This window comes from Euprymna scolopes, chromosome 2, assembly GCF_053919585.1.
Source record: "Euprymna scolopes isolate OS-2025 chromosome 2, ASM5391958v1, whole genome shotgun sequence".
Taxonomy (NCBI): Eukaryota; Metazoa; Mollusca; class Cephalopoda; order Sepiida; family Sepiolidae; genus Euprymna; species Euprymna scolopes.
Window position 1 is genome coordinate 194,385,723 of NC_136483.1, and position 25,663 is coordinate 194,411,385.

The 25,663-nt window shown below is 33.3% G+C and overlaps 1 protein-coding gene across 2 annotated transcripts in view; it reads left to right on the forward strand.

Annotated features, from left to right (window-relative positions):
* The window catches only part of LOC145301029 (NIPA-like protein 2), a 122,362-nt gene that overhangs the window by 42,372 nt on the left and 54,327 nt on the right, over positions 1-25,663 (forward strand). For both annotated transcript variants that reach the window (XM_080144537.1, XM_080144539.1), the window contains exons 2-7: positions 1,994-2,062; positions 5,740-5,911; positions 7,838-7,897; positions 10,212-10,264; positions 11,410-11,478; positions 13,424-13,520. In XM_080144537.1, coding sequence (XP_080000663.1) covers positions 1,994-2,062; positions 5,740-5,911; positions 7,838-7,897; positions 10,212-10,264; positions 11,410-11,478; positions 13,424-13,520 — 520 coding nt within the window. The remainder of the gene's footprint in view (positions 1-1,993; positions 2,063-5,739; positions 5,912-7,837; positions 7,898-10,211; positions 10,265-11,409; positions 11,479-13,423; positions 13,521-25,663) is intronic.

Sequence of the window (25,663 nt, forward strand, 5' to 3'; positions counted from 1 at the left end):
TAAAGAAGAATTTAATCAAGTGAGGAAATCAACCTGGGCATATATATATATATATTGTCATTCAAATTCCAGAGAAAGTCAATAGTCATTACTAGTGAAAATTCAATTGCAAATGGCTGTTGTTGTAACATTGTCCGAGAACACAAAGGAGATCAAGAATAGAAAAGACTTCAACTCGATTTTCTTTGTAACAATGACATTTATTTTCTTATTGTTACGGTTGTGACATCATCCACGTGATCATCATCTCCAGCGTCATTCACATCTCGAACATTCTCTATATCTCTAACGTGATCATTCTCTTTTTTTTCTTTTTTTTTTTAGTTTTTCACATGCATTTGCATATGTGCGTCTGCACTATGTTACATTGTGAGAACGCAAACTGATTTGCAGCTGTAATTAAAAGAAGTGGAGAATATTAGAAATCTGGGAAAACTTAGTGTCACTCAGACCCCAGGGAGCACTACTTGTTTTGCCAGCGAGTGATCACTAGCAATGACTTGTGTGAAAACTCCTAGTGGGTAAGAAATAAGAATAAAAATTTTACCCTGACCTTTGTTTTTTTTTCGTGATGACCTCCCCCATGTATGTTACATCATTTTTGTTTTTAAATCAGATCAAAATTCAAATGCAAAAATAAAGTGCAAAAAAATAAATGCACAGATTGCCCCCACCCCCACACTCGCCCCCACACCCACCCACACTCCATCTCAATCAGATTTATTTCTCAGTTGATTGCACGCGATTTGCTAACTGGACCAAATCATGAAGGCTTAAATTCAAATTCTGTTTCAAGGTTGCGATTTTGATAGTGAAATGGCAACCGCACACATGAATTATACATTCAATTCTTGTATATTTGCAGAAATGTAATTCATTTAGTTTTTGGAATTTTTGCTCTTTGTTTGGCGGATGGCGGATGGATGAGAAAGAAAACCTTTGAAATGGGAACATCAGTCTTTCTCTGCTCATATTGACATTGTTTCCAGACGTCTTTACCACCGGACTAAAAACTGCAGATTCAACAAGGGTGTGGGGTTAGATATTGTGTAACGCTTGCTTCACAGTAGACTCTTCATGCAGGACAATATGTATCCATTGTCTTCTGAAATAGAAAGGAGGATTTAAGAACCAATAATTGTTTGTAATAAGATAACTTTCTTTAATTCCAAAAAATTTTTCAAAGCAACAAATACATTTTTAGTTTCGCCACAAAGAATGGAGCTTTTTTGTTTTTGTTTTTTTTCTATAAAAAATTTTCTGATGCTTTTACCATTTTTTTTTTATCGTTTGATCTTGAAATTAAAAATAAAACAAAATCTTAAATTCCTGCTTTTTTTTTTACTGAATAATTTTGAAATGAAGAATTTTGAAATGAAGAATTTTGAAATGAATAATTTTGAAATGAATAATTTTGAAATGAATAATTTTGAAATTAATAATTTTGAAATGAAGAATTTTGAAATGAATAATTTTGAAATGAATAATTTTGAAATGAAGAATTTTGAAATGAAGAATTTTGAAATGAATAATTTTGAAATGAAGAATTTTGAAATGAAGAATTTTGAAATGAAGAATTTTGAAATGAAGAATTTTGAAATGAAGAATTTTGAAATGAAGAATTTTGAAATGAAGAATTTTGAAATGAAGAATTTTGAAATGAAGAATTTTGAAATGAAGAATTTTGAAATGAAGAATTTTGAAATGAAGAATTTTGAAATGAAGAATTTTGAAATGAAGAATTTTGAAATGAAGAATTTTGAAATGAAGAATTTTGAAATGAAGAATTTTGAAATGAAGAATTTTGAAATGAAGAATTTTGAAATGAAGAATTTTGAAATGAAGAATTTTGAAATGAAGAATTTTGAAATGAAGAATTTTGAAATGAAGAATTTTGAAATGAAGAATTTTGAAATGAAGAATTTTGAAATGAAGAATTTTGAAATGAAGAATTTTGAAATGAATAATTTTTTGTGTTTTTTGTGTTTTGCAGGATTTACTCATTGGGTGTTGTTTGGCCGTTGCAGGGAACCTTTTGATCAGCATTTCATTGAATGTACAGGTAACAATGTTTCTCGCGTTCTTTCTCTTCTTTTCCCTCTCTCTCTCTTTCTCTCTCTCCATCTTTATTTCTTTTTGTCTCCCTCTCTCTCTTGTTCTCTCTCTCCTTTATTCTCTTTCCTTCTCTCCTTCTCTTTTCTTATCCCCTCTTTTTCTCTCTCCCCTCTTTCTCTCTCTCTTTCTATCTTCATCTCTTTCTTGCTCTCTCTTTTACTTTCTCTTTATTTCCCTCCCTTTCTTTCCTCTCTTTCTCCCTCTCCCTCTCCCTCCCTCTCTTTATCTTTCTCGCTTATTGTCTACCTCTCTCTCTCTTTCTCTCTCTCTCTTTTCACTCTATCTCTTCTTCCCTCACTCTCTCTTCTTTTTCTCTTTCTGTGTCTGTCTGTCTGTCTCTGTCTCTCTCTCTCTCTTTCTCTCTCTCTCTCTCTCTCTTATTCTCTGTAAGGTCATGTTCCACAACCTTCCCATAAAATGCTGATTCTCTTTGAATGTAAAAATTAAGTATCTTGGGGATTTCAGTATGACAATCTTGTCAATTTGCAAGGAGATTCAAATATCACTTTAGCATTGTGTGAGGAATTTCTTTACTTGTCTTAAATTGTTCTTCGTCTTCTTGTAAGCAAAAATAGCTGTTCACATAATCATCATCATCATCATCATCATCATCATCATCATCATCATCATCACTACCACTACCATCAGCAGCATCATTGGTTTAGCATCTGATTTATATGCTGGCATATATTGGACGGCTCTAAGAAATTGACTTCCAGACTAATCTATGTCTGGCCTGGTTTTTATTTTTATCACTTCATTTCCTTGGTTTTCCCCTTTGAACTGAACTTGCTACCTCAACTGTTCTACACCTACTAACCTAAGAATTCTTATCTATTCTTTCAACACGGACATCTAATCAAAATATCCAGTTAAATCTGTTCAGATTTAATCTTCCTCTGAGATCATCAGATCAAAGTTTCTTTAAGACTGATATTACACATCTATCATATCATTCTCATATCTTTTCTCTCCATGCAATGCATGTCCTCAATTCTCTCTGATAAGGTTTTACTTTCATGCATCATCACGCTGAATACACATGCCTGATAGACTCTTCCCTTGGTCAAAAGTGGCAATGCTCTGTTGATTAGTAATATCTCTCAGCAGTTATAATGTAGCTATCATTACCATGATGTTTTAACAGCAGAAACAGGTTCGCTTGTGATGTTATAGAATGCCTCCCACCAAGCCCTAGCTAAGAAGTAAATGGCAATATGAAAGTAATTAATCCATTGTGCTATACAGGCAATGTGACACCACGAATGGTTAGCCATTTGCGCGATGCCTCCGTTCAGTCTCGAAAGACAAAGGATACCCCCTGTAGAGGCAGTTATGCATGTAATTGTGAGGCAAGAGTTGTGCAATCCCACACCACATCTCTCCTGAATCGGCACTGTTTGAGTTCAGTGGCAAAGAAATGTCCAGGACGACTGGAAACAATGTGGAGATAAGCGCTTATCTCCGGTTAGCCATTAATAGCCAAGAGAAGAGTCTAGATAGAGAATTTGGAAGGCAGTATTTGGTTCTGGTTGAAGTAAGCTAAGAGTAACCAAGAAAATACCAGGTCATACTGAAAGATGGGTTCAGAAGAACACTGAGAATTCAGTCAGAGTGGATAACAGTGAATATGACAAGCAGATCAGCAAGAGATATCAGAGTGATTTTGAGCTGATATTCTAGATTTGAGAGATCAGAGACTTAGCTCAGAAGATGATGGGACTTCTAATGACACATACATGTGTTCAACAAGTTTCTATCTATGTCTGTAATGGTTGTTATGATAAATGCAAATTGTAAATTAATGTTTTACGCTTGATGATCATCTTATACTAAAAAGGTGGGTTCCCTCTATCATGCTAGAAGACTACACCTGAAAGTATCCTATACCTCTACAAAGCCACCATTCGCCCATGTATGGAGTATTGTTGACATATCTGGGCTGATGCATCTACTGCTAGTCTCTCCCTCTTGGATAAGCTCTGAAAAAGTCTTCAACCTAATCGGCCCCACTTTTTCAACTAAGCTCCAACCCCTGTCCCATCATCACAGTGTTGCATCCCTGTGCCTGTTTTACAAATATTTTAATGGAATTTGTTCTGAAGAACTCATTGCAATTTTGTTCCCTCGACATACATATTCCTGACAAACCCACATAGCAACCAAAATCTCACCCCTTCACTGTTAAGGTCCCTAAATGCCAGAAAGCTTTCTACTTTAATAGTTTCTTCCCTCGAACAGCTACACTTTGGAATTCCCTTTTTTTTTTCTTTTTTTTTACACAGTGTTCACCACTTATCAAGGCCCGGAAGCCACTCAGGGATAAGGGTTATTGCAAGTACATTACGTTAGTGTGGAGATTTGATGAAGTGTTTACTTCCTGCTATCTGCTTCTGCTGACTGTACTGATATGCAGAAGTTTAAATGTAATGTAAACCAACATCTTGTTAATCTTTCCTAGGCATGGTCCCAAATAGTAGTTCCTTACATCCAAGTGACGATATGCATTGTTGGGGGCGAACGTGAGAAAAAAAAATTGAAACAGCCAGAATAAGAAAATTGAAAAAAAAAAAGAAAACTATGGCACATGTGTTTTTGCAGTTGGCAGTCAGCAAAAGACTTTACTTTTCTCTAGTTGTAATGATGGCAGCCATTTTCCTCTCTTCCCTGATGATAATGCTTAACAATTAAGCAACATCAAAAAACATCAACAATATTCTTGCTCAATGCTAACATACTCTGCAATGTTTTATTTTTGTTTTTAGCACTGTACAATTACACATTCACGTTGGCTGCTTTCCTGAGATGAAGTCAAAGTTTTGAAAAAGATGACCAAAGAGAACGACGTTTTGCCATTTCTAGTTTTGGAGTTCATGTCAGTGATGCAACTTCCTTCACATCAAGCTTTAACTTCAACTTTTGATTTCTAATGGAATTTTCCACTCTTCCACTTAATTTTAACTTTATTCCGGTTTTTAACCTTATTTTTTAAAACATCCAATATCTAATTTCTAAATCACAAAACCATCAATATCTTTAATATCATGTGTGGTGCGTATATCAGCATCCAGTAACCCCCTCTCCACAGACAAACTCTGTTTGAAGTTAAGTAATAATACATTAACTAGACTTTTTAGCAAAAGTTAAAAACGGGCAAACGTTATAGCCCGTTGATTTGGAATGTGCTTTTTGCAAAATTAGTGGTTAAATATGGTTAAATTTGTGCTTGTTTTTACATTAAATTCTAATCTTTATTAAATCCTAATTATGCATTGGACAGATACCATAATATTTAGTTCGCTGCACCTTATAATAACGAAGATCTGTACAAAATTTCATTCAGATCAGTTCAGTACTTTCCAAAAAAAAAAACTTTTACAGTAAATGTGTTATTTTGATGACTAATCCCTATTAATCTCTATTAATCCATAACTGTGCATCAAACGGATATTATAATATTTAGTTTGCTGCATGTTATCATAACAAAGGTCCATACAAAATTTCGGCCAGATCGACCCAATAGTTTCCGAGAATAAGTGGAATGGACAGATATACGGACTAAGAGAAATATAATATAGATAACTTCTTATTAATCAGATATTTATTTCCTTTGATTTTTGACAGAAATACACGCACACGAAAAACTCTCAGTTGGAAACGCCACGGCATTATTTGCACAATACGTTGTGGTGGTTTGGTTTGGTGATGATGGGATTCGGAGAACTTGGCAACTTTTCAGCCTATGGATATGCACCAGCCTCTTTGGTGGCTCCACTTGGAACGACTACAGTCGTAGGTAAGTTAATTTCCCTCTTTCCCATTTATCTCTATCTCTCTATACTCCTTTTCTCTCTCTCGTTTTATCTCTTTCATTTGTCTCTCTATCGTTCACTCTACTTCTCGCCTTTCTCTTCTTTCTCTCATTCTCTGTCATCACTACTCTCATCTTTCTTCTCTTCCTCTCCTACCTTCTCTCTCGTCCTCTATCATTCAAAGATTTCGTTTTCAATTCTACAATAAAATATGCCACTCTTATCATTTATTAATCACGTTGTGTTTAAAAAAAAAATAAGTCTTAAAACTATGCTTAGGAAATTATATTTTACAAGGTGTTCCAAAAGTCTTGGGCGCATTTCAAGTTCTCACATCTGCTTAACTATGAAAGTGGTACCATTTTAATACTAAATGCATTAAATTTTTTGTAATTTTGTTATTGATTTTTTCATTTTTTTTTTTATAATGTGCCCAAGACTTTTGGAGCACCTTATATTTTGTAATTCTGCAATTCATTCTAAAATAACTAAAGAATTCTGTATAAATGGTGATATTTTTAAGACTTTATACTGTGAACATGTCTCATGCGCATTCACTGCACCACCACGATCATCTCACTCGTTGTGCTGATCCAAGGTTCAACTGTGTCAGTGCTGCAATGAAGATTTCTCAAACCAAGCAAAACCAGAAGTCTAGCTTATAAATGAATAATAGGTGTTTATATTATTTTTAAACATTTCAAGTGGTATCTGTCTACTTAGTTGAACGACAGGCAACATCATATACTTTCCTGATCAGATCAGAACACATAAAACTCATTAGCACAATTGCCTGCTTCAAACGTTCGACTTCAACTCCCATTCTTGTTCCTCTTCCTAGGTCTTTTGTTGGTGGTCATCATTCAGCCACCCAGAGAAGAGATCCACTTAGGATAACATCTTTCCGGTCTCTGGACATTGTTTCTCTTTTTTCCACTCATATGGTAACCTTCAAGTCTAATGTAAACAAGTTCTTGTTGAACCATCCCTATAAATAATCAAATTCTACCTAATTTACACCATTAATGATCACTACACCACCACCTTACATTCACTAACCCTTATCCTCGAGTGGTCTTCGGGCTTTGATATGTGGTGACTCCCAAAGTAAAAAAAAGAAATCTAGAAATAAGAATATGAACATGTCTTATGTACTCGTTCACTACACTGCCGTAACCATCCTAGATGTTATGTCCAGGCCAAAGCTGTTTATTGATTTATCTAGTCAGTCCCGCAACAAAGAGTCCTCATGCAAATCAAAACCAGAAGTCCATATTATAAACAAATAACAGATGTTTATCATTTTTAAAGATTACAACTGTTATCTGTCTACTAAGTTGAATGACAGACTTGCAGCATCAGATACTTGCCTGACCAGATTAAAACACATAAAACCTATTAACACAATTGCCTGCTTCAAACGTTCAACTTCAACTCTCACTTTTACTCTTCCTCCTTGGTCTTTTATTGGCAGTTATTATTCAGTCGCCCAGAGGAGACATCCACTTAGGACAACATCTTCAAGGTCTCTGGACATTGTTTCTCTCTTTTTTTTTCACTCAATAAGGGTTTTATTTTATTCAAACAAAGAAAATAACTCTTGGGTAGCCTGACTCTGGCCAGAGATATTTTTTGTCATTCATGCCCCACTCTTCCCTCAGGCAAGCATCAAACAACTGCTATTTATATGCACCAGTAGAACATGTTGAGCAGCACACATTTACATTACGAAATTCCTTTTTTTTTCTTTTAATTAATTGCAGAATTAAAATTCCAAAATTTAAAACAATTTTTCTTTTGACTTTGTATTTTTGAATCATGAATACATTGCATTGACAAAATATGAAATACCATTTTCCAATAATAGATTTCATTTTTTTTTAAATTTTGTATTTATTTCTCTTTTTCAGCCAACCTTTTTCTTGCCGCCCTATTTTTAAAAGAAAAAATACGTCCCGAACATTTATTTGGTAAGTATTTTTGACATTTTTTTTTTTTTTTCAGTTTCTTTTGTGAACCAGATTATTTTTTAACAGAATTCATCAGAATGAAAACACTTTGGATAATGATATGTTTTCATTTGTAATTAAACATTAACAATTGTGCTATCTGAACACTGATTATTTTCTTGTTTTAAGCAGCACTCACCTTAGGCAGGTTGAACCAGTTTTCTCCAAATGAGAAAGTTTCTAGGGAATATCAAATTCACAAGCAGTCTCCATTCACATCTATATTCCAATCAGAGGACAACATTAGGTTTTTGCAGATTTTACAGGGAAGTTTTAATGTCCTCTTACATACAGCGCCTAGTATTCCCAAATAGTTACCCAGCTGGTACTGAACAGGATCAACATTACTTAACTTTGGTGATTTAACAGCAACTGGTGCGTCAACATGATTATGTCGTATAAATACTGATTATTTTGCATTTGGTAAAGATTCTTTGTCCAACATCAGGAGTGGCAACAGATATATATTTTTTTTATCTATCAGTTTGATAATGGATGTCTAATGTGTATGTGTGTGTGTATGTTTGCACACATACACACACACACACACACACACACACACGCATTATAACAATTCTCTATTAATAAAAAATATCTGTTTAGATGCCATGTCTGTGTGTAACTACGACTAAACACAATTTGTAAAATAAAAAAGATCTTAAAAATGAATTAATGAATAGCATTGAAGTACAGGTTGGAGCAGGTGTTAACGTGATAAAATAATGAATAGAATAAGTTCAAAGATTGTCTGCCATTACTAACTAGCAGACTGTTACCACGGTCAATCAAGAGATGAGTCTATAATGCTTTCCCTTGTTGATATCAAGCCAAAGGAGAGAGGTGTATGGTTATTTGGATCAATATCTACAAGACTCTCTTACAATATATTCTTTCAAAAGCAATCAGAAGTGCTTTCCATGTAGTGTTTTGATCGCATAGTTGGTTGGTTGTTTTTGTTTTGTAGTGTTTTGATCGCAGAACAAAGTAGATTCATGATAAATTGCAATGTAAATGTAGATATCATACCAAAGTAGATGAATGTTGCGTAGATAACAAATCAAGAGGATTTGGTAAAATTAGTTGTAAAAATTACACCTTTCTGGAGGTTGAAGGTTCACTCTTCAGTGCGGACAACATCCAAAATACAATTGCAAGTTACTTAGGACTTCTATCCAATCATGGCTGACGGAACAAGAGCATGCTTGCCCTCATGGATTAAATAAAGGGTTCCGTTCTAAATTATGGGCAAATTCCTGAGTTTTAGAGCTTAAGGATTGGGGTTGGGGGTTATTGTTAAGGTTATGATTAGGGTTCCAGGTTTTCTAACTACACATTCAAACGAAAGCAATTAAGAGAAGTGCTTTCCTTGCTTTTTCATGGTGTTAGATGGAGTGTAGATCAGATATCAGATTCAGGATAGATTGCAATTGAAGTGTAGATATCATACCAAAGTAGATAAATGCTACGTAGATAATAAATCAAAGACGATTAGTTTGTACATTAAATTTGTCTTGTATGTATATATTTTGATAAACAAATCATCTGTAAACGATATATTTTATTTTATGCATGGATGAGTCTGACTGGTATTACCACTACTCCAAGACAGAATGGACTTGTAAGTAGTGGTGCCTAAGGAGTGACTCCTCCAAAATTGCATCATTGAAGGCGACATCACTAGATCCAGTGTTGTGCCATATATAGGTGAGAACTTTAGTTGATAAAGTTGGGAAAATAGGGAAGGCTGAGACATAGTGGAATGAAATTTTACTAAGTACTCTATCTACTGAACTACAGGCCCTTATGACAGTGCCCATGGTGCAGTGGATAGAATACTTGGTAAAATTAGTTGTAAAAGTTATACATTTCTAGAGGTTGAAGGTTCAATCCTCAGTGCGGACAACATCCAAAATACAATTGCAAGTTACTTAGGACTTCTATCCAGTCATGGCTGACAGAACAAGAGCATGCTAGCCCTCATGGATTACACATTCAAACAAAATCAATTAGGCGAAGTGCTTTCCTAGCTTTTGCATCGTGTTACATGGAGTGTAGATTGCGTATCAAATTCATGACAGATTGCATTGTAGATACCATACCAAAGTAGATGAATGCTGTGTAGATAACAAACCAAAGCAGCACTATTTCAGTCTCATTATAGATACAGAACATAAGACAAGTAGATAAATAAATTTATATAAAGATTGTGCGGATATTTCTTGCAAACAAAAGTTTCATTTGAAAAGCAATTTTTTTGTTTTCTTTTTTCTGGAAGGTTCTGCATTGGCTGTTGTTGGTGCCTGTCTAATCGTCATTTTTGCAACTAAAGTAAGTTTTTGTTTTTATTTTGCATTTTTATTCTATATTTGGACAAAATCTGTTTTGATTATTGAGGTTTGATTTTAATAGCTTCAAAATGTCAATCCGTGTTAATGTTAAAATACACCTAAAGAAGGTCGAAGGTTATATTAGCCGAAACATTGTTCAAATAACACTGAAGATGAGAACAGTAGTCCGAAGAATTTAAATAATACATATTATTAATTTTCATCTCAAAAAAACATTATAACTATTATATATAAAAAAAATCTAAATTGATTGTAAGGCTCTCAACAAATTCAAAATTTCCGATGATGGTTTGTTGATCTCATTACATAATTATTATTTGTTAATTTATTTTTATTGCAGACTATTATCCTTATCGTTCTTATAATGAATTTCCAATTAAAATAATAATCTTCTCTATATAAATAAAATGAACTCATTTTTTCCCGTCGGATTTTGACCTTAATAGGATTAAAAATCAAGATATTTCATGCAAATATAATATGCACAAACGGCAGAACAATATCTGAGGTGTGTTACAGGCTTATTATTTCTCAAATTCCTCGATAATCTTAGATTTCTATACTTTTTCTGCTGAGAAGTCACGGCCAAAATCGGTTAAGATCAATGGAAGTGGTAAAATATTTTCTCTCTCATAAATTCCTCCTCCCCCTGCCACCACATAACACCGTTTGGGGATCGTTCACAAGGAACAGTTGAGAAGAGAACACCGGTTTGGCTTCGTAGTTCTTTCATGTGAAGTTATTTAAAATCACTAAACTAAGCTGCAGTGCTCTGTGGCGTAGTGGTTAGCGTGCTGGACAATTCACATTATATTTTCACGTTCGCGCCGACCTACCGTAGTCGTTTTTTTTTTGTTTTTTTTTTCCTAAACAACTGGAATGGACTTTTCTTGGTGGCCGAACTATTAATGTTGCAGATGTTTTTTTTTTTTTTTTTTTCACACTTTATTTTCCTACTTTTACTCATGACTCCGGGTTTGATCCTTCCTCCTTACCTACCATAACATTTTTTAAAACTCCCCCCCCCCGTCCCGGAAACAAACACTCGGGCAACGCCGGGTACCCCCGCTAGTAATATAATAATATATAATTATTATTTGTTCACCATTTTTCTTTTCTTTTTAGAAAGAGCACATTCTGGATGGAGATGAGATCCTTCACGCCGTCACAGAACCTTCTTTTATTGTCTATGTTGTGAGTATGTTTCTAGTGTGTGAATCTTAAGAGACGTGAGGCGGGGGGGGGGGTCTCATTTCATAAGTTGGGTTACTCAAAGTTGGGAATGAACCAAAAACCATAACAGAAACATAATAAAACAATAAAATAAAACAAAAATTACTAGCTGAGCCAAAAGAACATGTCTGTGCCACGCCTACAATTATTAGTGAAAGCAAAAAAATGTCTGCTTTCAAAACAAGAGTTTCTTAACATGAACTAGAGTTAACAAGCGAAGCATGCATAGTCCCCCATGAGTACACAATAAAAAAATTACTAAGTTCAGCATCCCCCACCCCATTTAGTCCCAAAAAGTCCCCAAGGAACGTCAAATCCTGGTGAAAATGAACAAACAGTGCAGCTTAAGGCCTTAACATGTGTAAATTTGAGTTCTACACCATGCAAAAACAAAAGAAATGACTAATTCCATCATTTGCCTACCACCATCTTTAATCCCAAAAGTCCCCAAGGCCTTAACATATTTAAATTTAAGTTCAGCACGATGCAAAACTGCTAAATAGACATACACAGAAAATTTTGGGCAAATATGGTAAAATAGTCCCCAAAATGGAGTGTTTTTATTAGCCCTAAAAGAACCCATGGGGCACACCCAAGAGTTATCGTGAAGTATAGACAAACAAAATTATATAGAAATCAGTTAGTTACAACTTTTCAGAAAGTTTTATAAAAATCCAAGGCATCAATTTTTTTTTTTAATAAGCACAAAAGTGACAATTTTAGCCATTTTAACTTGAAAGGCACCCCTAGGAGGGCAACTGAAGTTTTCCCAGAAAATCCATTCTGTTATATTTTTTACTCATATCATGTTTAATGTTTGTGCAAAAATTCCAAGGCGTAGTTATTGAGAAAAGAGCAGACAGATGAACAAAGAACAGACGAATGGACAAGAGTGAATTTACAGGTCCACCCTCCTTTTGTCGGGGGACCAAAAATAATTTTTGTAAGACAATGTTCTCATATGCAAATTTTGACTCCTTTTAAGAGTATATATTGCAGACCAATTGTGACGACATCAGCTTTTTTTTATATGACAATTGTTCATATCATATATTAAAGTTCAACCAATTAATAACTTAGATGAAGGCTTCTATCCATTTATGACTGTTGGAATGAGAACAATCTACCTCCATGGATTAAGTAAAGAGATCAATTCGAAATTCCGTACAGATTCATGTTCCACTAAACCCACCTTCTTTCTCCATCACTCTCCTCCCACCCTGTGGTCTAAAATGGTACTAAAGGCAAAATAAGTTGCTCTTTTGTAATTAAGCACTTATTTATAAGTGCTGTATTAATCTGTACAAATACAAAATTGCTACAGATCTGTTAGGGAGCATTCTGTAGAGTTCTGTGTAGACAAAAAGAAAAAAAATGACCGCCCTTTTCTCTTTATATGCTGCAATAATGTCACATAACATGTAAATAAGATGCTTCTGGTTGGATATAAAAAGCCTGATTTTTCAGAGACAGGGTTGATTTTGGGTTTGGATATCAAAGTAGCAAGTGTTATCAGCAGTTCTAGAATTGAGTTTTGACAGTAGAGTGTTGAGATTTGGAGTTGAGTTTTTGATAGCAGAGCGTCGAAATTTGAAGTAGCGAGTTTGTGGTAGTAGTGTGTCAAATTTAACATTTTTTAACCACACACCCTCTCTGTAATTCTCCTCTCATCCTCTCTCTCTCTCTCTGTAACTCTTCTCCCACCCTATTTGTAACTCTCTTCCAAATATGAAAAGATGCACCTGAAGAAGGTCAGAGGTTATATCAGACGAATCAATGTGACTATATGAGAAAAGTGGTTCAAACAAACGAAGCAAAACAAATTTTCAATTATTTTTTTGCGTTAAAAGAACTTTTTGTTTTTCTTTTGGCTTTCATATTTGCTTCTCTTCTTTTCTCTGAACAGAGTATCGAAGCCGTCGCCCTGCTCACGTTATTCGTTCTTTTGTACAAAATGCAAATTGAACATGTCGTTGTCTACCTGTTAATTACTGCTATCTCAGGTAAGTTATAGAACAAAGAATATATGAAAATAATTTAAAAAAATTTTTTTTTTACATTTAATATTTTTTTTTTTACATTTAATATCTTTTTTTACATTTTATATTTTTTTTTTACATTTAATATTTTTTTTTTACATTTAATATTTATATAAATTTTTTTTTACATTTAATATTTATATAATATTTATTTTTTTTACATTTTTATTTAATAAGGTTGTTTGCAATGCAGAAAAAACAGACTAATGAAAGAAGAGATGAACAAAAAACATACAATTAAAGACAACATATGTGATATTTTTTTTTGGAAAACTTTATTTTTCAGTAAATCTTTCATTTATTGCTAATTTATTTACTGAAAACTAAAGTCTTTGATTTGGTCGTTTTATTTTATGGCATATCAAACCCTTTTCAAGTTATTTAATGCCGAATCCAGGAATTTTAGAAAAAGTTTTTATATTTCAAGTTCTTTATATCTTCAAGTAATTGTTTGGTTTGGTTGTTGTGTAAAGGAAAAATTTTGGTTTTGTTTTTGCAAAAAGAATGAAAAAATAATATCATCAATATTTAGTGCATTTTAGGTCAGGAAACCAATATCTTCAGACAGACTGATATAGTATCACTAGTAATAAGTCTGTGAACAAAAATATTGCATATATTACCCTTAATTATTTATTTTTGTACATCTCTTTTTTAACCATTTCGTTTTTCCAGCATTGCAAACAGCCTTATATAATTATTTACTAGCATTAAAAACGGCCTTGTGGCTAATTTGCTTTGGTGGAGAAGCAAATAAATACATTAATGCAACACAAATACAACAGGAACACAATGAACTAGTTAATATTTAGTAGCATAGCCCTTCTGCAATTTGACAGCCTGCAATCTTTTGGGAATTCCTTGAGTTAGACTGCAGCAATACTCCGGGGAAAGGGCATCTCACTTTTCTTTAATTTTTCTCCAAAGTTCTTCCAAATTTGAAATTTTATCATTACGTAGCTGTTGCTTGATGTAATGCCATATGTTTTTGATAGGATTGAGGTCTGGAGATTGTGCAGGCCAATCTAAACACGGAATATCATGCTCTTCCAGGAACCTCTTGACATTGCCAGCTGTGTGAATGGGAGCATTATCCTGCATGAAGGGATTATCATCCAAATTCCGACCAAAGTAGGGTAGAAAATGCTCAGTGAACATATTAATATACTTGGTCGAATTAATTTGACCTTGCAAGTGAACTATAGGCCCTGGACCATTGATAATAATAATGCCCCACACCAAAACTGAACCTCCACCACCTTGCAGTGTTGAAACTGAGCACCTAGGATTAAATTCTTCGTCTTTCCTCCGACGGACGTACTGCCTACCATCGCTGCCTTGCCTGTTGAACTTGCTTTCATTGCTAAAAAGCACTTTTGATCAATATGAAGAGTCACGATCTTCATTGCATCTGATGAAGTCCAGACGGTGCGTTTTGTTCTTTACAGAAATCATTGGCTTGCAACATATTCTTGAAAATTAAATTCCTTTAATCTGTTCTGGACAGTAGAAAGAGAGCAGTTTTTAACAAGATTGCACTGTTGTTGGATTTGAGGAGCCGTTTCAAATCTGTTTCTTACGCTGCGGATCTTGATAGCATTGTCTTCCCTGTTAGAAGTAACTCTAGTACAACCAGATTTAGGGGCATCACAAACACTGCTGGTGTTTTGGTGCTTTTGCACAGTCTTTCATACCGTTTTCTCATCACATTTCAATCTGCGGCCGATTTCTCAATTGGATAAACTAGAAAGGTGGAGAGTAATGAGCTCCTGATGATCACTAAAAGAAAGTCGTGGCATATGGACTAAATGTTATGTTGTGTAACCTGGAACAACAACAATTACGATTAGAGATGCTTTTTTGTCTGTTGGTGGATATTTTAAACTGATTTAGGGGCGATAATTTAAGCTGGTTTTAAGTGAATTTATTGCTGCGGACTTTCTTTTTGTCTCCTCAATTTGAAGTTATTTTTTTAAATTGACTTGAACACTAGAATATTTCAATTAAAAATAAAATATGAACAGGTTAAATTATTATTATAATTAGAGGAATTAAAGACCAATCAAATGAGGTATAGGTTGTTTAAACAGTTACATTAAATTTAGCTTAAATTTGCAGTTTTTGAAAAAATTACAAGTGCAGACTTTCTTTTTTCCGGCACTGTATATATGTGGAAATATTTTTTTTCCAGTTATATTTCACCTTTTATTTATACGAATCCTTTAATTTATAGAGCTTGATATAATTACAGAGCACATAACAAATAAATGGCAAAAGCTAATATTCCAAATTTGAAGATGTTGACCATCTTACAATTTATTCCTTTAAGTACGTGTACATGCACAATTCTTGATAGCACCTCTTTTGTAACTCAAAATTATTCATTTAATTATTAAATCAATCAATGAATCTATTCTGCCCTTAATGATTTTGCGCTACAAAACAGGTGCTGTCAAGAATACTGAAAATATAAAGTCCAAATAAATATTAGTAACATCTATATCTATAAGATGATCCCAAGCAGAGAGATAAAGCTCAATATGCGATATAGAGTACAAATAATTTTTATAAACTTTAATAATTATCTGTACTCCTTTGTCAAACAATAAATTTTGTTATAATCTAAACTCAGAATTTCTATTTATATATATATATATATATATATATATATATATATATATATATATATATATATATATATATATATATATATATAGCCCTATTACGACCCCTTAACATTTACTGTTTTGGGCTCAAATCAAGTTATTAAGTTTGATCCATATCCAAAGAACCTATATCTAAAATTTCAAGTGTTTAGATCCAAAATTAGCGGAGGAGTTTGGTAGAGTTCTCAATGGTCAAATCATCGAACTTTGACCCCTTAACAGCCAAATTTCTGTCCGAACACGGATTACAAATATTTTCCCAAAACTCAGTACCTTGTATATCAAATTTTGAGCCTGTAAACTGAAAATTGACAGTGTTATTGCATAGGAAAATGTACACACACAGACACGTTCACTTTTATAGATTAAACAAAAATATACATGTACACATAAATATATATGGAAACAATTTTGTGTTTACTATAAACTTTTTATGCAAATATTATGCAAGTATAAATCATGTAGAATATCTGCATGAATATAATTACATGTAATAGTTAACTAAAGATGATCGTCCCAAAAGAAAACCGAAAAAACTAATAGGAAATTAATTAAAATGAATGTCTAAAAGAATATGCAAATTAGCTACATATTTTGCTAGTGAATGCAATTCCACAACCCACATATAATAAAATTGTATTTTCTTTTTAAATAAATATAAAAGAGAGTTTTTAATATGAATATCAATAAACACAAAAGAAAAACAAATTTATAGGCGTATATATATATATATATATATATATATATATATATATATATATATATATATATATATATGGGGGAGTTATAAGAATAAGATTAATTCTTATGTTACCTATCATCTTGTCTCCTCTTCTGATGAGAAGCATTAGGCTTTGAAATACCATGGTACAAAGAGTTTTAATTATACTATACCCTTAATTGATGTATCATTTTTATTGAAAATATAAATAAATCTATATGCATTAGTATACATTTTTATATTGTTATTTTTATTTTTATTTTTTTTACATAGGCATCACCACATTATCAAGGCCAAGAGGCCACTCAAGGATAAGGGTTAAAGAGTGCACAGTAGAAATTGGACAATATAGTAATCATTAGTAATGAAAATTTGGTAAATTTGATAACTTATATGGAACGGCTCATCAAGAACTTATTTACGTTAGACTTGAAGACAACCATATTGTAATCAGCCGGAAAGCAGGAAAACGGAAGACAATTCCACAGGCGTGCAGTTCTAAGAAAGAAGCTTTGCTCATGGAATCTACATTTAGGTTTAGGCACAGATAAAGAGTGGGGGGAATTATTGATAGTGTTTACAGCTAGACAGGTGTTTCTTGTGAAAGTTTGGCGAGGGGGGACCATAGATTGAAGCTCAGTCGAACACTTTCCATAAAAATAACGATACATCAGAGAAATTTTATTGATACTCTCTCTCCCCCTCTCTCTCTCTTTCTCTTTCTCTCTCTCTCTCTCTCTATATATATATATATATATATACATATATATATATATATAGTGGTGAACAATAAAAATGTTGCCCTAAAGAAAATAACACTACAGCTTTTATTTTAAAATATTTATTAAAAAATCAATTCAGGTAACTTGATTCTGCAGTAGAGCTGAAATCTATTCAATGTAGCCGCTTTCAGCCTCAATCACCACCTTGATACGGGTCAGGAACTGGGAGCCTGCTTTTTCCACAAGTGCTGGCATGAGCTCGGTGAATACTCAGTGGATAGCAGCGATCAGGCTAGCTTTGATATTGTGGGAGGTCATGTTGGTGATGTTCTCGACATATGACCAAACAAAGTAGTTCAGCAGATTCAGGTCAGGGGAGAGGGAGGAGCAGTGAGAGAAGGGTACAAAGCCTGAGTCTCTTTGGAATCCTGAAATCTCACCCAGGGCCTGCCAGCAGCTAACTGATTGCACCAGGGCATCACCACACTGATCAGCACATCCCGGTACACTTTGGTGTTGATTTTCAAGCCGACTTTGAAAGTCATTGTGAAATGATGTGGCCTTCACTTGAAACCACACCAAAGACCATAACCATGACCGGAGCCTTTGTTTTCATCACCCTGAAGGACTTTCTTGTTATTTGTGGCAATCCAGCAATGCATTTTGAGGGTGCTGGCAATGGTTCTGTTGTTATAACTTGGATCAGGCATGATAGAAGGCTCGTATTGCTCTTTGGATTTGTACACAACTGGCCAACTCTAGATGGTCTGCAACAAAAAAATAAAACCGATTTTCATTAAATGGAAATGGAATCATGTCATCTTTTCTTGGGCAACAATTTTATCATTCCACTGTGTATATAAGTAAACAAGAAAGGAAAATGAAGGAATAAAAACTATATATTGATATATAGAGATTTATTCATTTATTCAACAGGGTGCACATTTATTTAGGGGTGCTGAGTAAGTGGGGACTCTTTATGCCATGGCATTTCGAAGCCTAATGCTTCTCATCGGAAGAGTGGAGAAGGTACTAACTAACATGATAAGGATGCGACATCTAGAGATAGTATCATTAAGAGCAAAGTATTAAGGCTATTTGGTGGAGCTACATGTGGCTTCTTTCTGTGATATAGGAGGAGTGTAGTTTGCATTATGTAATGGATGTATGTGTATAGCATATTTGTCATAGTAGGTTTAATGTATGCGGATAAGTATGAAGTTAAGCATTAAAAATGCAACACAAATGGTGAAATAGTTTTATACAGACTAAAACAGGCAAGTATAAGTCCTTTTGTTTTGAAACTGAATGAAGAATTTATCTATCCGCAAAAGGACTTGTACTCGCCTGTTTGGTCTGTATAAGACTATTTCGCCATTTGTGTTGCATTCGACAAGAACTCATTTTAAATGCTTAACTTCACATCCTCATCCCTTGCCTTAAAGAAAGTTCCCCCACTAGATATCTTCCCGTTTATCGAACTTTCATTTTATTTTATATCTTTTTATACATTTTTAATCCTTACATTTATTTTCACTTCCCCTCCTTCTGTAACTTCGACTCCTCACACCCCTATATATCTCTATCTTGTTTATATCCATTTTTTTTTCCATAGTTTACTTCTCACTTACCTATATCAAATAAATATGCATCCCTAATAACTATTGATGTAAAATTTTTCAGTTTCTTCATATAAGAGACACCAAATCTGCACGTATAAGGTCAGTAAGTACACACTTATGGGTGAGCCCAACTTAAATCACTTAACAAACACACGAAGCAACCCTAGCATTCAAGTGTGTACAGATTGGAGCAGCTTTTTCTTTAACGATAGAGTTAAGTGGCAAAGTGGTCAAGGGAAGAAAAATGTGCAAAATAAATCTGCTCTCAAATAAATGGAAAATTTTGAGGGGCAACACGGAAACCAAATGTGTATTTTTATAATTGTTACTTCTTGTGTGTGTGTGTGTGTGTGTGTGTGTGTGTGTGTGTGTGTGTGTGTGCATGCGTGTGTGCGTGCGTGACACATTCTGGATGCATTGAGTAATGCAAGTGAGCCATACCTAAAAATACAAACTTCTTTATTTAACATTGTTAAGTTTTTAGGCAGGTATGAAACCAACCTTTTTTTTGTTGTTGTTTTCTTGTTGTCTTTCTTCATCATCTGACTTGATGGTTTACAAGAAATACAAGTAGACAGTCGTCCATTTTGTTGATCACGACCAAACGAGGGATTTTTTTCCCAATACCAAAATCAACAGAGTCTATGCTGTTTCTGAAATGCGGTTTTCCTTGTTGACTATGGTATGTTACTGGTCCTGTGCAATTCTACCATCCCAGGCTTTACCTTTATTCTTTAAGATGTTAGTTTATTGTTAATCGCCTGAGGCACTATACCGGGGAATGCTAACGAGGCTACCCAGTCATTTTTGTAATCCAGAGTGCTTCTTTATATGCTGACTATTCAATCTCACTTTCCAACTCTTGTGTCACATCTTCTCATCATGAGAGAAAGATAAATAACTAGGGCTAAAACGGTCGTTACATTCAATTTCAGTCCTGGCAAACAATTTGAATTGTGATAAAACCTCATCCAGGATTGAACCTAAAATATTTTGCAGTAAAAACGCTTTGACTTGTCTTAAAACTAAACTCTTTTTAAGAAGGTGAGCAAAATATGAACCCTTTTTTATCAAGTCTTGCGTTTTGGTCTTCTCTCAAATTTATTTGTATGCGGAGTAAAGTGGCAAGAAGTGACATCAAATTTTTTCTGAAAATCCATCAAATCATAACAAATGTAACATTCACAGCAAACACTCGTCTGGCTACAACAACTGCAAACAATTTCCGTTATTATCTATCTGTGTTTAAAACTTTAAAACTAAATGAAAATTCTATCATCAAAGTTTCTTTTCTAAAACTGCCTATCTTATGGGGCGCAATACTGCGGTGCTGCTTCTCAGCTAACTATAACATGATCGTTTTCAAGTCTAACGTAAACAAGTTCCTGTTTTACTGTCCTCTTAAATAAACAAACACTGCCCAAATTTCACCATTACCGATAATCATGGTGTTGTCTCATTGGCCACCCAACACTCATTAACACTTATCCTTGAGTGGCCTTCAGACCTTGATAAGTGATAACCTACCTGTCCTCATTAAGAAAAAACAAAATTTTTCTGTATTCTGGCTACCAAGTTTAATAACTCATGATTGATCTTTTGGCTTTAAAATAGCTAAAAAAATAGCTAAAATCAGACTTTTTTCCTTAACTTTTGGCTAATTTAGCAGCTATTTATAATCATTTAAGTGTAACAGCTGTAAAAATATTTTTATTGTGATTTCCCTGGAGTCAATGTAAAATGGCATTTCTTTTAGATATTTATAAATCCAATTTTATGATAAATCTTTGGATTATTTAGATTACCATGATGTATTAGGGGCCCGGCCCTATTATGTCAATAGCGATTAAATTAGATAGTATAAAGTTTGACACGGATCACATTGAGTGCATGTCATGATAACCAAAATTCGCAAAACATAATTATTTTCAAGGATAAATCAAAGATAGATGATGTAAAGTTGAGGCAATAGTAGCAGATCAAGTTTAAAAGCAAATAAATGCATATGGGCATGATTACAAAATCTGAAAATTGGGAGAGAAGCTTTTTTTTTGTTGTTTTTTTACAAGATAGTCACCACTTATCAAGGCCTGGAAGCCACTCGGGGATAGGGGTTATTGTGTGTACAGTAATCAATGGGATAGTATCGTAGTAATCGTTAGTATTGGAGATTTTATAAAGTGTCTTACTTAAGGGGGTGGTTCATCAGGAATTTGTTTATGTTGGACTTGAAGACATCAAAGTTATAGTCAGGTGGGAAACAGGCAAATGGAAGAGAGTTCCACAGGTATGCACTTCTAAGAAAGAAGCTTTGTTCATGGAATCTACGTTTTGGTTTTGGCACAGATAAAGAGTGGGGAAAATTTTTGACAGTGGTTTCACTAGATGGGTGTTTATTGTGAAAGATTGGCGATTACCTTGTTTTCTATTTTATTATGCCATCTGAAATTCAAAGATGGCGTAATAAAATGGGGAAAAAAGGCAATTGCAACTTTTTTCCCAATTTTTGGATTTTGTAATCATGCCCGTATGCATTTATTTTCTTTTAAAAAATTGATAGGTGTTTTTTCTTCTAATGAGTTAAGGGCAAAATAAAATCACTGATTGGCATAATACTTAAATGAATGATTTTGCACTACGAAACAGGTTCTGTCAAGAATTGTGCGTGTCAAGCACTATTAAGAGGAACAAATAATAATATTAAATGAAAGATGAGGAATAAAAGTTATATATAACTTCATTATATCATCAGAACAAGAAGGAAAACTTAAAGGGAAATTTAAGAAAAAAAAACTCTTTAGGTCATGGCATTTTGAAGCTAAATGCTTCTCACCAGGAGAGGAGAAAGGTCAGAATTATGCAGATAGAAAAAAAAAACTGATTTAATAACATTTAGAAATGAAATAGGAATGAAGGAATGGTAAAAAGTAATTAAAAGTAGGTACAACATATAAGGATGAATCAGAAGGGTAGTATATATGTAGGTAATGTAAAAAAAAAATATATATATATATATGTCACTATGAAATAATTGGGATCATTAAAGAAGAACCAATAATAAAAGAATATTTCCATATCCCTTATTTACTGTTTCTATCTCATTCTCTTCTTTCTCCACTTTCTCCTATATCTTCTCTATTTGTTTCCTTTCTGTTATTATTATTGGCTCTTCTTTAATGATCCCAATTATTTCATAGTGGTCTATATCTTTTTAATATTACCTATTTGTATCTTTGAATGTTGTGTTCCACTTTTTTTACAAGGGAGTCATCACTGGTTAAGGCCTGAAAGCCATTCGAGGATAAGGGTTAATGAATGTAATTGTGTACGTTGGGGGCAATTTGATTATTTAATTGGACGGTTCAACAAGAACTTGTTTACATTAGACTTGAAGGCTATGATATTGTAGTCATCTAGGGAAGCAGGCCAGCAGAACCGTGTTCCACAGGCAGGCAGTTCTAGGAAAGAAGCTTTGTTCATGGAATCGGCATTTAGATTTTGGAACAAATCGAGAGTGTGGGAATTGTTGATAGTCGAGTGTTTTTTATCAAATTCCGGCAAGTGGGGACCATAGATTGGAGCTCAGATGAGCACTTGCCATAAAAATAATGATGAAGCAGAGACAGGCTTGCAATGTCTTTTCTGTGGGGAAGAAGTTGCAGGGAAGAGAAAAGGGCATCACCTGCTAAGTTTTGAAGTCGCCCTTGAACTCTATCAAGGCAAGATAAGGTGCGCCAAGCAGCTCCTACTTAAATGTGGCAACAGTACAACATTTTAAGACACATTTATGAAATAAAATCGACTACCTATCTTTTTAAAAAAACGCTATATTATCATTTAAAATCGCTAATAAATAAATACGCAAAAAGCATGCATATCCAGAGTTTAACCTAATTTTAAAAAATACAAAAATACAGAAAAATCGTAATTATGTACATACTGTCACCGAATAAAAATGTCATATTTCAAAAATCACAAATTGATCAAGTATTTGTGTTAAACTAGGAAAATCAAATTTTAAGCGAGGCGTCTTGATTCGACATTTTTAAAAAAATAAAGAGAAAACAACTCAATTCGAACTACCGAGATCCAAAGCAGCCTGGTAATGTTTACGATTTACTATTAAAATTGCTAAAACTCATTTTAAAAAAAATGATTTTCTATATATAAAAATTAAAACTGTTTGATCAATTTACGTGATATTTGGAATATCACATTTATGTTCCGTGGCAGGTACATACGTCAAAGATTTTTCTGCATTTTTTTTTTTAATCAGGTTGAACTCTGGACCCCAAAATGTTACTAAAAAATCGGTGGATTTGGCAACCATGACTGATATATTTTCCCCCCTTTGAAAATTTTTCTCAGGATCTAAACATTAGTGGAGGTAACTCGTATGTTCTTAATTTTTTAAATGAGGGAAAAATTGGATTGATTTATTTTATTAACTAATAAGTCACCACTTATCAAGGCTATAAAACACTCCCGAATAAGGGTTAATAGGATGGATAAAATGTCAGTTCAACAATGATAAATATTAGAAGAGGATTTAAAATAATGATGACTTATAAGGACAAGTTATGACAGGATCTAGGTTCCTAGATACTGGAAAACCTTCTAATCTGATAGTTTCTTCCCTCAGACTTTTAGATTTTTGAATTCCCTCCCTGTTTCCTGTTTACATAACTGTATTAACCTGCAGAAGTTTAAATATAATGTGAACAGACATCTCGCTGATTAACTCCTCACATTCCTCTGTTAAGACACGAGTCCAAATAGTAGCCCCTTACATTCCAAGTGGCAATGTACCTTGTTTGGGGTTTAACAAAAGGTTTTTATTAACATTAGATTTGAAGATAATCATATCACAGCTCTTAGGGAAGCAATCTTGTGGTAATGTTTTCCATGGATTGAAAAGTTTTATCCTAAATAAAAAAAATCTTCCAAAAAGTAAATATGGTTTGAAAAGATTTTGTCATTTGGTAGAATTTTTTTTCACAACGACAACTGGTAATTTTTTGGATCATTCGACATTTTATATTTTGCAAAAATATTTTGTGTCATGTTTTTTATTTTATTTTATTGAAGAAAGATTCTACTGTGATGCAAAAAAATTATTGGATATGGATTTTTAAAAATGTCTTCCTTCATTTTTCAGTTTTGTCCGTAGTTCCCTCTATATTTAAAAATTTTTAAAAATTGGTACAATGTACTTATCCATGACAGAACAAAAATGTCATCTTTTTTTTAAATAAGAAAATAAAATTTTATAAGTAAAAACGGACTGTCTTGCATCACCGTCAAGGGCAGATAACTTCACAATAATTTCAACTGACAAGATCATCTACGATTTCATATTAATAGCTTAAAATTGTTTCAAAATGATTTTCTTTATAAAAATAAAACTACTTGATCAACTTACATGATTTATGGAATATGGTCTTTTCGTCCCATCACGAGTATGTCTATCATAAAGATTTTTCTGTATTCTTGTTTTTTGATATGGGAAATTCTGGACAGTCACACATTTTTATATGAAGGAAAAACCAATTAGCTTGAGAAATGTTGAAAAGTTGAATATGTTTATGCATATTTTTTGTTTTCAAATAAATGTTTATGTACATAACTTTTTCAAATAAATATGTTTTACATTTTTTCAAATAAATGTGTTTATTTACAGAAACATTTTTGCATTTAATGTAAAATTAATAATTGTTAACTAAACATAGTTTCAAAAATACCAAGTTTGCAGATATAATTTATGCAATTAAATTAAACTACATAATAAATACGAATTCAGTAGATGAGATTGCCAAAAAAAATATGCTTAACTAAATGAAAGAAATCGGCAACAAATCTTGACTATGGTTAAAAAAAGACTGCAAACAATTAAGATTTGTATTCCAATTGATTACCGGGAAGATAAGTGGAGCAAATGGTCCCATCACGTGAGACATCCGGGGTCATCATTAATTGACTTGGCCCTATGAAGGCCTCTCCATTGCCATTATATGAGTGCTTTCTGCCTTCCAATCCAGCAGAACATCCAATCAAACTTTTTGCTGTTCTAGATATGTTCACAAAAATTTTTTAATTTGCCAGTTAAAACAGATTAATGGCATTAAGTAAATGTTTAAATTAATTTTTTAATATAATAAACTTGAACATTTATGCCTAATTTTGTAAATAAAGTTTTGAACTTTAAAGAAATTATGAAAAATCTGTCACTTTTCTTAACCTTAACTCAAGAACGATAACCCTGTTTGGCTAAAACTCTTTTCATATAATTAGAATCGAGTTATCGTCCTTGGCAGTTGATTTTTCTAAGCGTGAATGGCAGTTTTTGTACGTTTCTATCGCATACTTAGAAAAATTA